This window comes from Uloborus diversus, chromosome 1, assembly GCF_026930045.1.
Source record: "Uloborus diversus isolate 005 chromosome 1, Udiv.v.3.1, whole genome shotgun sequence".
Classification (NCBI taxonomy): domain Eukaryota; kingdom Metazoa; phylum Arthropoda; class Arachnida; order Araneae; family Uloboridae; genus Uloborus; species Uloborus diversus.
Window position 1 is genome coordinate 151752856 of NC_072731.1, and position 15532 is coordinate 151768387.

The 15532-nt window shown below is 33.2% G+C and overlaps 1 protein-coding gene across 2 annotated transcripts in view; it reads left to right on the forward strand.

Moving 5' to 3' along the window:
* LOC129232842 (5'-nucleotidase domain-containing protein 1-like) overlaps positions 1–15532 on the forward strand; it is a 109643-nt gene that overhangs the window by 3337 nt on the left and 90774 nt on the right. Inside the window, exon 2 of one of the 2 annotated variants that reach the window (XM_054866945.1) lies at positions 7873–11788. The exons of the other annotated variant lie outside the window; for it this stretch is intronic. Within the exon in view, the coding sequence (XP_054722920.1) occupies positions 7873–9214 (1342 nt within the window). The 3' untranslated portion in view covers positions 9215–11788. Of the gene's footprint in view, positions 1–7872; positions 11789–15532 lie in introns of those variants that run through there. 2 annotated transcript variants of the gene reach the window in all.

Genomic DNA, 15532 nt, shown 5'->3' on the forward strand with positions numbered 1-15532 from the left:
GACACCCCCTAGAGTGTGACACTAAAATGAATATGAGAAATTTCGATGTTTCAATTCTGAATTTTATTTCCAACATGAAAAAAAAATATTTTTTTTTTCTATCAAACATATTGGTCTCACTAAAAGGGCATTTGAGGCGACTGGTACTCATATGGAGTGGGGCGGGGGGGGGGGGGGCGGAGACACCCAAAACGCATGTAAGAGTTCCGGAAAAATGTAAATACCAACAGAAATTCGCATGTGTTTTATAATCTAACAAATGCATTGGTATCAATACGAGGGAAACGTTTATTTCGGATGATATCCCTCTCGGGGGGGGGGGGGGGCACAATTTCGTTTTGTTTATGAATATTGTATGAACTTCGTTTCTTTCATCGAACATTGAATAAGGTTTTTTTTCGCCTTCGGTTGATGGGGAGGGGTGAGGGGTGATATCCCAGATTACCACCCCGGTTGACATCCAAGTTTGCTACGCCACTGATTAAGTGTAATTTAACAATGCTGTAACAGAATATGGTTTTTTAACAGATCAATTTTTTTTTTAAATTGTTAAAAGATCTTTTCTGTCTCTTGTATTTCGCATTTCCTAGTAAAATCTTATTCAAACAAAAGTAAACTACACTTAAAACGTTTTATTTTGATCCTAAATTTATTTTAATACTGGTTAAATAGTGGAAAATTATGTTTTGTATAACGAAAATTAACCGCTTTATTTGCTTCTGGTTCTATCATAAAAGCAATTTTTGTTACAAGATTTATTTCGATATATCTTTATTTAAACTTTTGCTTCGCGTTTTTTACTGCCGCTATTTGTAGTTATAGTGAACTTTGGTAGTTGCTTGTTTTCATTTTTTCTGCAATCATTAGACATTATTTTTATTCAAAAATGTATTACCGAGGAGATTCATAGAAATGCCTCATAAATCCATGTCATATCGATCTCTGAAAATCCCACGTTACATTAGAATGGTATTTTTTTTCATTCCGTAATAGGATGAGAGAAAATATATAAAAAATGGCGATATAAGGGAATGTATTTCCTTTATTTGTAAGACTCAATTTAAAAGCTCATGAATGATCATCGCAACGAAATAGCTTTTGTGCGTCCGATACTTTTGAGCGCATATGAGAACGGATGGGATGGAATCATAGGCGGCTCGTGGGGGCAACTGCCCCTCCTTTTCAAAAACAAAGGGGCACTGCCCCTCCGTTTTTCTAACTTCAAAGTTATAGATCGACTGGAAAATGCTGGTGCTGATCGATTCACGTGTTTAAAGAAAGAAGAATTGACTTAATAAGGGTACTTTAAATGTTTGTCACGTTTTTTGATGAAGATTAAATTGGAGCTTTGAATCGAAAGAAGGAAGTCTACTGTTGATATTTGTCTCGAGATTTCAGGTCGTGTCCCTAGGTTTTTTTTTTTTTTTTTTTTTTTTTGAGACGATCATTTAACCAACAACAAAAATACCATAGCCCAATTTTATAAAATTTAAAATAAAATAATAAATAAATAAATAAGGGCGCTGCCCACATCCCCCCTCCCGTGACTTCTCTGACCCCCCCCCCCCCCCCCCCCAAATTTTTTGTGGACCAATCGCCCATGGATAAAATCGCCCCCCCCCCAAAACAGGCCTCTGGATCCGCCACTGGGGGGGGGGGGAGATTCGGGAAAAGTAAGGAGAAACGTTTCTGGATTGGGGGTTGACACCTTAGGGCAGGAATTAGTAAATGGAGGAGAAAGTCCAATCATTGGCTTAGCAAAAGCTGAGGCGAAGGCCCCGAGTCATTTGACTCAACGACAAATGGTTGAAACATTTTGCAAGAGCTGTGAGAAAGAAACCTGATTTTTTCCAATGCTTTGCATTAAAATCTATCAAGTGATTTGGGATCTTTCCTACACAAATGAAAGTTTTCACTCCCTCCATTTTGTCTCTTCTCAATGGTTGACACTAAGGAGCGCATGTCAATGCCCTGACCTTTGATGAATGAGGGGCTCTCGGCGCCCCTCTAATATGACTTTTTATTATTAGGTTCAAAATGCTTTTCTTCAAAATTACTGTTTGTGTGTTCGGATTTTAATGTTTGAATTATTTACCATAAGGTATACGTAACACATAAAAAATATACATAATAAAAAATAATCATAAATCATTGCAAAGCAAATTCCTACATTTACCCCTAGTTTTGATGTTGTGTTGTTGAAAACGTTTGAATCCAGCGATATTTCTGTCTTTCTACTGCCTTATCATTTACTTATTCATTAAGGGAGCAAGAAATGTACGGGGAGGGGGGATACTGAATTGAGTTTTTAGAGTTACATTTTCGGAAAAAAAAATTAGGGGGTTAGCCTCCGAATCTCCTTCTCCTGAACATTGTTATTATAGATAGACAATTGCATTTCAAAGTTTTAATTTTGAAAAATGGAAGAGCCCCCAAACCTCTTCTCTTCCCAAAATTATCTTGGAAATGCTTTTTTAAGACTACAAATTCGAAACATTTCCGGGGGAGAAACCATTAAAATATGTGTAAAAGCTTTACTATCAGAAAAGTCTGTCCATTTTCTAACTACCAGTTCAAACTCCAAAAATTAGTCAAATCTTCATTTGGCAAGTTTTTGAGTAAAACGTGATTTTAATTTTTTTTTTTTTTTTTTTTTTTTGAGATTTTAAACAGGAAGTTATATATATATATTTTTTTGAAATAAAAATTTTGTTACAATAATTACATACATGTGCACACATAAAACACGCATGTCCTTCCCCCCTTCCATTTTTTGGCCCCAACTCTTCCCATCTCTTAGTGGCAGCATGAAGGAATCATCAGTTACAGAAAACTTAGGTTTTTATGAGTTTTTTTTTTTTTAGAAAATTCAATTTCTTTCCTATAATGCATGTTTTTCTTTTTTCTTTTTTTTTTTTTTTCATTGATATCTAATACATACAAGTTGAAGATTGAAAGCTGCATTGAATTCAAGAGTTTTATAAAGAAAATAATTTTCTCAAACTAAGAGAATATTAGTAAAGATATATTTTTAGTTTTATCTGTAATCATTTGAGCATATTGCAAAATGTGAAGAAATTTCTTTTAACTTGAAAACATTATATTTTAAGTCAAAAGATAACTTAACTCCTTAAGACCGAGGCCGGCCCTATACGGCTTTGTAGGTTAGATCCGAGACCGGCCGTACCCGGCCGAGTTGTGGGAATGCAGGGGTGATGGGTAGAAGAAGACCCCTACTGTGAGACCTCCCTGAAGAAGATTCTTTCTTCTTGCCGATAGCTATTTAGCAAGTGCTAGCGACAATTGCATTGAATGGGGATCTGCTAATGACTTGAGGTTGCTTGACTTCCTCAAAAAAATAAGAAAAGACGAATCTGCTCTACGATTTCGTTTCAATTTCCTGCACTTTTAACTCTCACTTTTTCATACCACTCTTTAAAAACGAATGCTATTCTAGGGTTTATAAATTTATGTACGAAGTATCATAAAATTGATACAAAACAACATTACAAGGAACCTCGAAACACGGGTGTGCAATTACTACTTACAATATTTCGCCATCTATTAACCTTTTTTTTCATTATTTTTATTCTCAACCGAAATGTACTTATTTCTTTCCAGTTTTAGAAATTTAAAAGTAACACTTCGCAAATCAGAGTTTGGAAAGCAGCTAAACAAATCTGCCTAGAGCTTTAACGAGCATGTGAAAATATACTGCGCCCCACCACACAACTGTTGCCCAAACAGTAGCGCCCCACAAAGAGTGATAGAGGAGGTTATAATTCTACAAGAACATAAAACTACATAAACACACATAATATGTAAAAATGTATGCATGGTTCGATCAACTGCAGTAATCAGGTCGAACAGGTGACTAAAGAAAATGCCTTTGCTACTAGTTCTCTCAGAATGGGCGAGAGAAAAGAATTTCGTTACGATATTATACAATTTTTAATCTAGCGTATTATCACTTTACCTTTAGAGTTACAAATTTTGAGTAAAGTGATAATTACTAGCAATATCATTACTAATAATAAAGCTGAAATTCTGCCTGGATATTTGGATCTCTGTCTGGATGTCTGGATCTCCGTGACGCGCATAGCGCCTATACTGTTCGGCCAATTGTCATGAAATTTGGCACAAAGTTTATAGCATAAGGGTGTGCACCTCGAAGCGATTTTTCAAAAATTCGAGTTTGTTTTGTTTCATTCGAAAATACTTCTATTCAAATTTTAAGAACATTTTACTCAGCAAATTATCGTAAAGTGGAAGCGAAAATTACGAAGTTATCATAACGTGGAACAGTAACATTGGCGAGAAAATGAACATAGCAAATGGGCGAGAAATTCATCATCCATTATTTGTAAATATACAAGCGAACCAAATGACCTTTTAATTTTCTACTACGGGCAAAGCCGCGTGGGTAGCACTAGTAATATATATTTGCACTTCTAAAAACTCAATCTCAAAACAGCATTTTCTAATTTTCTTCTGAACAACATGTTATTTATTAATTAGGAAAATTCAGTCATTTTGTCAACATGTAAGTTTAGAACCATGATTTAAAAAAAGGTGAAATCTACTTAAATCTTCAGAAACAGCTGTCTGAAGTGGGATAAACAGAAATTTCTAAGGGCTACTTGACTTTGAAATCATGTCATTTGGATTCAGGTGCTTTGAGGGAACTAGCATTTCCTTCAAAGGCAATAATTCAAGCACAATACTGAAATAAATTAAGATTAGAACCAGATCATTGAGTTTTATTGCAAGAATCAATCTTGGCAAATTTCTACTAAGTAATTGAGCAAGTTGCATATTATTTCAGCCGCTAAAGTGTTAACTCAAAGTTTTTCTTTAGGCAAAGACTGATGTGTTAAAGAAATTAAAAAAAAAAAAAAAACTAAAGAATGTAATTCTAGTTGCGCTAATGATAATAAATAATGTATAAAATTGGTAGGTACAGTTTTAAAGTTTATCATTATTATTTTTGTCATAAGGGTGCACAGTCAAAAATCTTTTGACTGTGCAATCTGAGTACAATAATTACTTCTTTTGGGGATCATAAGTTCAACAAGAAAATTTTGAGTCGCTTTGGTTTCAATGATTGTTACATGTAAAACAAAGACACCGTAAAAGTTTTAACGATTGATTTAGCTTGCTATTAACTTTTTTCAACTACATTTTGCAATATATATGTTAATACTTAGGTACTTCATACTTATGTGGCATCTCTCCCACATTATGAGAAGAGATGCCAAACTTTTCAAAACTGTAAATAAAGAGATGTTTTGTTTAGAAATGTTTTTGTTTTTTGAATGCCGAGAAAATTAGCAAGGAAGCATACGGTAATCAGGGGGCAGTGGAGTGAAGAGACCTTAATTCTGGCAGATGAAAAAGTAAAAAAAGGAGAACTATCGAAAAATGAAGAATTATAACTTTATGGAACGCCGTGGGAAATGCTACATCAGGTTTTAAAGCTTGTGGAATAATACCACTCAATCCTAATGCTTTTCTGATCATGTCCTTGCTATTTCTGGTTTAATTCAAGTAGCTACTTTTGAAATTCCTCCTGAAAGTACTGCCTGTCCAGCTCTGTTTCCACATCAACTTTCAGACAAACGTTCACTTAGTAAAGAAACGCCTATAAATATTCTTGAGAAGTCTTATCTAATCCCTAAACTACCTAGCTCGACAGTGAAGCGAAAATACGTTGCTTGTGTGTGCACGGAATGTTGGAAAAATTACTATTAAAAAAGAAAAGAAAGAAAAAAAAACTGACTGGATTGAATGTTCCTTATGCTAAAAATGGCTGCATGAGTCATGTACAATGTACTGTAATAATTCTGGTATGGAAATAATCCGCAAAAAGATCAAAAACAATAAATAATAACATAGATGGCATTTCCCCCACACTATATAAGGCGTCTCTCCCACACGTTATGGGAGAGATGGCCTGTTGTCAATCTACAATTTTATTTGTTATTTCTTTTTTATTTAAGTCTAAAGCTCGTTAATAATAATTTTAATACCTAATAATAGTGTAACTTCGAAATAAAACAAAGGGTTCAGTTATATTGCATCTTTAATTTTTTATTTAATTTGTACAAAAAGTATGGCGTCTTTCCCACTTTTACCCTATAGAGATAGACAGACAGTTGGTAGATAGATTTAAATATGCTGATAAATGTCTCCAGAGATATAGATGTTGATTGAAATTATTTTTATACTGCCATCAAAATTATTTGAGCAGCCAGCGAAGGATGCATTCTTGGAGTAAGAAGGTGAATGGCATAAAAAGCGAAAAAACTACTTGCTGAAGGCGGTTAGTAATATTAAAATGTTTTTGTTTCTTAAAATAAAAATGCTTTATAATTAGTCAGAGCATTATAGCCTTATTTCAATCACCAAATAAAAGAGAAAAATTGAAAAGATCAGTTAGGAGTTTTGTAAATGTTTCGGTTGCTAATAGCTAAATAAATAAGTAGTATTTAAATAATTTGATAAGTAATTAAAATAACTCCATGTTTTATAATTTATTTCTTCTGGAGAAGAATAATGGCTATGCTCAAACTTAATTAGTCAATCGAAATCGTGGGAAATTCTTCCAAAACTGTAAGCTACTAGAAAAGTTAGGTATTTTGTGGCGCAGGCTGAATATGATATCCCAAAAAAGAAATTTGAATGTGTTTTTTTTTTTTTTTTCGATATTCAGGTACATAATTTGATTTTGTGGGATTTTTCTATAGGGTTTTGTTTTCCTTATTTCTTCAACATTTGTTTTTGTTCTTATAGTTGAAGATAGTTACTATTTAAGTAAATAATTTGATTTGTCATATTATTCAATTGTGATTGTTCTTTATAACATTTTTATTATAGTATTGTTTATTTGGCGGAACATTTTAAACTGCAGAAAAAACTGCTTCTCTCATGAAAGGGAAAGGTAATGGTAGCGTGGTTGCTTGGAGCGTTACGCAATGAACTATATAGTTGAAGAATTATTTTGAGTTTTAAAGCTACTGTTAATCATTTTATGTGTTTTGGCAAATAGTTTTAAATTCCAAAGAGATATTAATGTTTTTTTTTTTTTTTTTTGAAAAGGTGTGTATGCATTTTAGTTGAAGAAAAATGATCATTTCACATCAAAAGAGTAGGAGGGAGAGGGGCGTATTTTTTTTTTCAACAGACTTTCTTTAAATTCTTAGCATGGGCATCGCCTTGCGGGTACTGCTAGTTATCATAATATATGTACAGCTGTGTCTTTGTAATTGTACTTTTTTTTAATGTCTGTAGCAGAGTTTCAGTTTCAATTTATTACAGGCAGACTCAAATTCTAACAAAGAAATGCAGGAACCTCCCTCCCCCCCCCCCCTTTCTGTCTTGCTAAGCACAAAAGTTGTATTTGCACTTTTTGTCAAAATTGAGCTACGGTCACCAGATGGTTCTTTGTCACATATTTCACCTAAATACAACATTTTAGGTTCGTTTGCCAATGGAATATATATATATATATATATATATATATATTGAAAAAGTGGCATCTGAATCAAATGCATGGAAGCGCAAAACTTTAAGTGGTCATTTCTCCTTTTGAACAAAGCTACAGATACGATTTTTGCGCTTAGCACAACATTAGTCTTTAGATCACATTTTAGTGCATAAAGAGACCTGAATTCCATCTAATATGTAAAATAAAAATCCACTTAAAATTGAAAAGGAATACAAGAGCTCAGCTCCAAATAAAGCCCTGACTACAGGGGTAATAATTAATAAGAAAATTTTCAGAGTTGTTATAAAGTTAATATTTTCTATGATATTAATATCTTCATGAAGTTAGCCTTTAAATTTAATAAAGTAATAACATTTTATTTTCAGGTCTAATTCAACAAAACTAACATATGCTCAAAGGATGTGTCCACAAGAATTTTGCCTGGAAAACTATGACTGCATAGGTTTTGATTTAGATCATACTTTGTGCAGGTATAATTTAAAACCTCTAATCAATTTAATTTATGAAACTCTATCTTCATATTTGGTTGAAAAATATGAGTATCCCAAGAGCCTTGCTCATGCCACTGATAAAGAAATGTCATTTGCTCAGAAAGGGATAATCCTTGATAAACGTAAAGGAAATTTTTTAAAATTGGACAATAATTATAAAATTGTGAAAGCAAGTCACGGAACTCAAATGCTCTCCACTGAAGAAATCTGTAGCATATATGGGCCTAAAAGAATATGGGAGGATTCCAAAGGCATACCACATCGGATGGTTGCCAATACTGCATTGGATGAGCCTTTTTATGTGTTCAAGGATTACTTTGTTACTGCTGGAGCAATAGTCTGTGCAAAAATAGTTGATATTTTGGATGAACAACATGGGAAACCTTTGGATGAATACTCTTTCTGGGATCACTATCTGGATGGTTTATTTTATATGTATGAAAGAAATAATTTCAAGAACAACAGCGGCAAGTTTTTTCCTGATCTGAAGCACAATCCAGATAGATACTTACAGCATTGCAGTGATGATTTGAAGGCCTGGCTTAAGAATGTATGTAAGGATAAAGTATCATTTCTTCTCACCAGCTCCAATTATGATTCGGCTTCCTTTCTTGCGGAGTACGCTCTCGGAGAAGATTGGAAAAATTATTTCGACATTATTGTGACATTTGCACGTAAACCTGGATTTTTTTGGAAAGACAAGCCATTTTGCATTATTGAAGAGAATGCAGAGGTCAGTGGAATAAAACCTGAAGATATGAAGAGCCATTTAATTTACTCTCAAGGTAACTGGAAAGATCTCCAGAAGGCTTGCAGTTTGAAGAGTAAATCACAGAATCCTAAAGTTTTATATTTTGGTGATTCGTTGATAGAAGATGTTTATGCAGCTTCAGAAATAGCTCAGTGTGATACCATTGCCATTGTAGAGGAAATGCTGGCAGAGGGAATGGACAGCACTCCCGAGACCCATGTCGAGTCGGAAACTCTGCTCTCGAATTGCTGGGGTTCTTTTTTTGGAAACGGCAGACATATGGGTGATTCGAATCAAACTTTTAGTTTGTGGGCTCAAATGCTTTCCCAGCACAGTAAACTTACTGTACCTAACTTAGACTGTTTTATGAGGCTTCCACTTCAAGAGAAAATTCCTTGCTTTGGAAATGAGTCTTCCACAGCTGGCTTTTTTCCTGGTGTTCCAAAAGTTCTAGCTTCTAATTAATCCAGTTATATTTTAAAGATTCTCCCCTTTTTACTGTCGTTTTTTGCAATATGAATACCCAATTAAAATATTTTAACATTTTAGTCACATTATTGCTGTCGGCCTTATGTAGTTTTAATTTTGCTGTAATTGTGTAATTTATCTTGCATTTAAAAATTGGTACTTCTTAAACGTAATTGAAGGAAATAATATCAATGTTGGACTGTTATGTTTTTCAACAAAAAAACTTAATTATCTATTATACTTGTGAAAAAAAAATTTTCCCTTCAAAGCATAGTATAAATTAAAAAATAACTATAGTTTAAAGCTACCGTAATTTCCTTTTGTGATTGTTTTCTCAATTTTTATTAAACATATGTTTGAAAGATTTATTATTTGCTATGATAGACATGCATGGTAGTAATATGTTAGAACTCACATAAAATATTTTTTTTAAACCTAATGTAAAAGTAGATTGATTTAATTTTAATCATTGAATTTAGTCATGTTTTTCTATTAGAAATTTTGTTTTCTTTTCCATTCTTGAAGGTTTTCAAAATGAATGCTGATTGAGACTTTTTTCATTAATGAATCACTGTGCTGTTTTGAAAAGAGACAAAAGTCCAAAAGCAGAAATTTTATAAAAAGTTTCAATTTATTTCTAAATAATTGAGTTTTAAATCAGTATTAAATAGGAGTCAAAACATTTGTTGCATGCTAAAAGTATTAAAAAAAATCATCTTTCATTTTATGGCTCATAAGATACTTTATTACTCTAAAATCTGTCTGTGTTTCATAAGCCATGTGTAGAATTTCATCCAGCAGAATAGCAGAGAATTTTTGGGAATTTTTATTGAGGGAAGGGGTCATTTACATGCATGTGGGTTTATATTTAAGGTAATTTGTAGTCTAAACAAATGACACCCCCCGCCCCACCCCGCTGCTTTATTCATCGTGTTATCCACAGAAATTTCGAAGGTCATCAACTTGATTTTTAACCAATTGTCATTCACATATTGTCGTCTCAGAGCAGCAGTAAGACAACTGATCCCAGGAATAACACTAAGATATCCTACTATTGCTCTGAGGCGACGATATGCTGTAGTTTTACATGTACGTTTCATTGAAAACTTGAACAATTGTCAACAGATAATCCTCTTACCACATACAGAAAATTAATTCATTTGTGTAGGTGGTTTAGTTGTATTTTAAATATAGTTAAACTCCCGATTGTCTGCAAAATAGGGTGGCACGGTAACTGTGGATAGTTTGAATAATAGATAAGAAGCAATACTAGTGTATATAATAGCTAAAAAATATGAATAGAACTCACACATTCATTTGAATTATAGCTAAAAACAATAACATTAAATGTAAAAAATAGATGAAAAAGCTCAAAATGAATACTAACACAATCATAAGCTTAAAAAACATTTAATGACGATAATATTAGTATATATCTTAAATTTTTACAAGAAAAAAATTCAGTTAGTTGTAAATCATCGCAGTTTTTTAAAAAATGTGAAAAGACCTGTAAATAATCCGACCGCCGATAATCGAGAGTTTACTGTACCAGTTAGCTGTAAATGTTTAAAAGATTTTTTTAAAAAAAGTTTAAACTTTGCCACCTCTAAAATTTTGCCGCCTTGTGCTTGAGCAACTTGCTTCTTTAAGAGATTGTAACCCTCTTACTACACCACCGACAATGTCAAGTTCTGAGACTCAAGCTGATTTGTTGGAGTTAATATAAGTCTTTCTCACACAGGGCAGGCAAAGAACATATCAAGGATTTGTGTGAGAGTTTTACCAGGCAGTGACAATGAAGGCATATTTCTGAGTCCCTAGAAAATGAATTAACAGATAAATTTGCTAGTTTGTGTTATGATTAAAATTAGTACTTGAATCCTTTTCTGTTTGATCATCCAAGCATTTTTGGTAAATTCAAACCTGCTACATCAGGGAATCATACAGACCAGGATATAGCAGATTTTGCAAGGAGTTATAAAGTATTATGTAGATTTTTCTCTTCCCATTGTTTCCTTTTTCACAGGAGGAGAGAGATATTTTAGACCTCATTTAAGTCAATAGCAAAAAAAAAAAGAAAAGAAGGTTGTGTAGATAAATATATTAGAAGAAAGCATTATCTGAAAATAATTTGCACAACATTAAAATCAAACTAAATTTATAGGATTTAGTGCACAAGTTGAAGTTTTACAGGGGTGCCCACTAGAGATGTACCGAGTACTCGGTAACTACTCGGTACTCGGCCAAATTTTGATCAGGTACTCGGCCAATGTCAAGTAATTGTAAAAAATTGGATATTGTTCAAGAAATTGCAGATTACAATTAATAAAAAAGTACAAACATATAATATACTGCAATCATTTACAATTGAAATTTAAAAGACAAATTCAAATTTTGAGAACAATGAAGTTTGTTATGCTTCAATGAAGTAAATCTTATATTTTAATGCCCCAAAGTTAAACTTATTTATTAAAAATGGGGCAAAAAAGGTAAGTACAGAAAATACCTTTTACTTAAAAATAAAACAATGTTAAAAGCCAAATGTGCAGGAACACTGCAGACACATGTTTTGGCATTACAAGGAATGCTTTTTTCAATGCACAAAATGTGAGCTTATAGATTTAAAGACATCCGTCAAAAAAGACATCCGACAAAAGTTGGATTTTTTTACATTCATTAGCTCACATTTTATGCACTGAAAAAGATGCTCCTTGTAATGCAGAAACACATGTCTGGAGTGCTCCTGCACATTTGTTTTTTTAACGTTGTTCCATTTGCTTTTAAAAATGATTTACATTTAGCGGACTAGAAGTATAGATTGATATAATTTGTTTTAATTCCAGCTTGATTAATCTTACCTTTTATGTATTTTTTATTTTTAGTTTAAAAAATAACTCATTTGTAAAATTATTGACACACAAACAAAAGCTTTTCAATAATGCGTAATTAAATTTCAGCTGGAATTTTGTTTTAAAAACTATTATTTGGACATGGAGGTCTGTACTACTATTCCAATGAGTTCAAAATTCGTCACGTGTGTGTTGTGGTTCTTCTTAAAACATAATTGGAACTCGGTACTCTGTAACTCGGTCGAGTAGTGAAAGGCTGAGTACTCGGTACTTGGCCAAAGTGCTACTCAGTATGTCTCTAGTACCCACCTAGTATTACGGTCTCTAGTATTACGGTCATGGCACAAACTGCGGCGTTGAAATTTTTATGGGGGGGGGGATTGAAGTGTATTTTTCTCTTTTTGTGAGGGAGGGGTTTTGCTCCTGGGGGAGTCTTCTGGATATTTAGGGGGTACGCCCTTGTGCTTGGGGGGAGCACCCCAGAGTTTTAAAATTGGTATTTAAAAAATAGTATTGTTAAGTAATTTAAAAATTATTTCTTTTCTTCATGCATTTGGATCAAACTCCAAATTTTTATTTTTTTGGTTGTGTAGCATTATAGTGTTGACTAGAGAACAAAGGTTGTGCGATGGAAAACATTTTGAATATTTCACTCTTCAAAAATATATCAAGAGTAAACTTAAGAACATCCTATGAAGAAGCTTCTTTTTTGTCAGGTTCGGCTCTCAATCTTGAAGCCCACAATCAAGGAAAAAGTTCTTGAAGGCTATTTAGGATATTGTTTTCAAATCTGTCATTTAAGGAACGCTTCTAAAAATGTGCAACCTTTAAAAAATGAACCTTTACAACTTTATGTTGCTTTCACATAAGTATAAACTTGTTAATGGATTCGTGGCAAAGTTTACATGGGAGCTCAAAGGAGCCCAACTCCTGTATTTCTTTTGAATTTTATGTGATTTTTCAAAATTTGGTCGAAGGATATTTATGCGTTAAAATAAGTTTTAGGGACTATAAAGTTCCTGCGCTTCTTTCATTAGAAATTGAGCCTTGATTATATCAATATTTCATATCTAATTCTGTTTTTTTTTTTTAATTGTCAACAATATACAAAACAGTCACAATTATTCTATAAGACTAGTTAAAAAATAATAAAAGAAACAGCAAAGAAAAGGGCAACCTCTTACATGAAATTGAAGATTCAATTATTTTTATGTATGGGCGGGAAGGCATAAAAAACTACATCCCCCCCCCCTTCAATATTAATTAACCGTTTCGGTGGCAAGCCTAAGTGTACTGATGCTAGCCAATGAAGTTTTAACATTGAGTCAGCATGCCGCTCAGAGGGGTTTAAAAGAGAGGAGGGGTGGGGGGGGGGGCATTCAAAAATTGATGTACATTTTCTTGTTTTTTTTTTTTTTTTTTTTTTTTTTTTTTTAATTACTGCTATGAGGTTTGGTTAGAAATGTCCCAACATGCTGTGGTAGTAACCGAAACAACCAACCACCTTGTGCATAGTTTGGTTAAATAGGCTAAGCACGAAGTTTGCCTATGGATCACTGGGATACTTGCAGATTTGAATAAGATCTAAACTACCCAGAGAATATCAGGAAAAATTTTGTATCAGTTAATAACACCCATGCTTAGCCAGGATTTGAGCCTCAGCTCTTGACGCAGAAGCCTTCAATGTTAATACCCATGCTTAGCCAGGATTTGAGCCTTAGCTCTTGACACAGAAGCCTTCAATGTTACCGACTATGCCATTGGATGACCAATGTTCCATCATCGAAAAAATAAGGGAAAAAACCATAATGGGATAAAGAATGCATGAAAAATCCACATGTAATCAATGTTGAGATTGAAATAAGCCCTAAATCGAGAGTAAACCAAAAATTGCGGTCCGTGCTGCAGAACAATCTCAGATTTTTTCAGGAAACGACTTATACCAGATACGCAAATTCTCCGAATATTTGAGCGCATGAATTTTCTATCTCACTTCAAGATATAGAGTGCAATAAGGCAACGAGCAATCAAAAAGAAGAATTTAATGTTATTGTTCTGAAATAGAAGCAATAATTTTTAAAAATTGCAATAGTGAAAACCAATCTGCACGTAAAAATCACGATCGTAGAAGCGGACCATTCTTATGCACGAGTGCGAAAATGGTACAGTTCCTCTTTAAATTTGCTAATCATGTTTTATTTCCATTCTTTTAAAATGTTGATTAACAACTTTTGCATTTCTTTTAAAATAACGTGTTTTCCCCCTAGCACAAGACATTTAGATTGTTAGAAGCATTAAAGAATTATCAATTTCACGAGTTATAACAAAAAAAGGACAAAAGTTTCTTTGTGCTATATTCAAGAACTTATGTGATACATTCAACAAAAGTGACTAGTTTAACAAATAAAATTATTTTACATAATTTCATCTCTTTCGTGATTGTTTTTATTTTCCTTTCTGTTTTTCCCTTCCTTTTTAATCTTGCCATCTGTCTAGTTTTTGGCAGGGGACTCCCGTTTTACAACCAACTCTTTCCCGCTCTCACTATTTTTATTCTGAATAAATGTCCTTTTTTTTTCTAGTCTAATGCTTTAATATTTATTGTATGAAGTTTTTAGCGATCAATATCATCACTTCGCGATCGTTCGATGCGACAAAATGTCCATGCTCCATCTTACATAACTTTGCCTTTTAGAACAATTTTTTCTGAGGAAGCGAGAAAATACGAATACAACTTTCTTAAACGATACTCGTTCTGCTTAACACAATTAGTATATTAGTATTTAAATAATTTAACACCGTGTACTTTCAGAATTTGGAGGTATACTTGAGAAAGTGAAGGGGTTTCCCGTGATTCTGCTTCTAATAGCAAATTTGATGATAGTTGTGTGTGTGGGGGGGGGGGAGCTTACATGGTGGTCGGCTATTTCATTAAGTAAGTAGACTATGCAATAGGTTTTCTAAGCTACAAATCTTTTTTCGAATTTTTAAATGATAAGATTTCAAGGAGATTTTGTATGCATTGTCGATGTTTCTTCCCGGTAGCGATCCTATTAAGAATTTTACCTTAACTTTTTGCTTTTCAATCTGCAGTTGAAAAGATTTCTTTAAAAGTTTACCTTCTTTTTGCTGCTACAGCGGTTTTTGACGAGGGAGCAAGAACTGTATAGTTCCTTTAAAAATTGCAATTAAAATGATAAAAGTAATATACATTTTCTGAAGAAATGAATTAAATGTGACATAAACCTTTCCGAAGAAATAAATGAACATTACGCAACTAGAGTAGTATATATATGACAATAATGCATATTTGAAGAGTTTTTAGGGAGAGGGGGGGGGGGGCGAGCTTTCTCATAGTTTCACACTGTCTTCAGAAAAATTTTCTTGAATCTACTATCACACCTGATTTAAGAGTTATTTGTTTACTTAACTGTGTTATTGTTCTCTTTGTCTCTCTTCTTTTTAT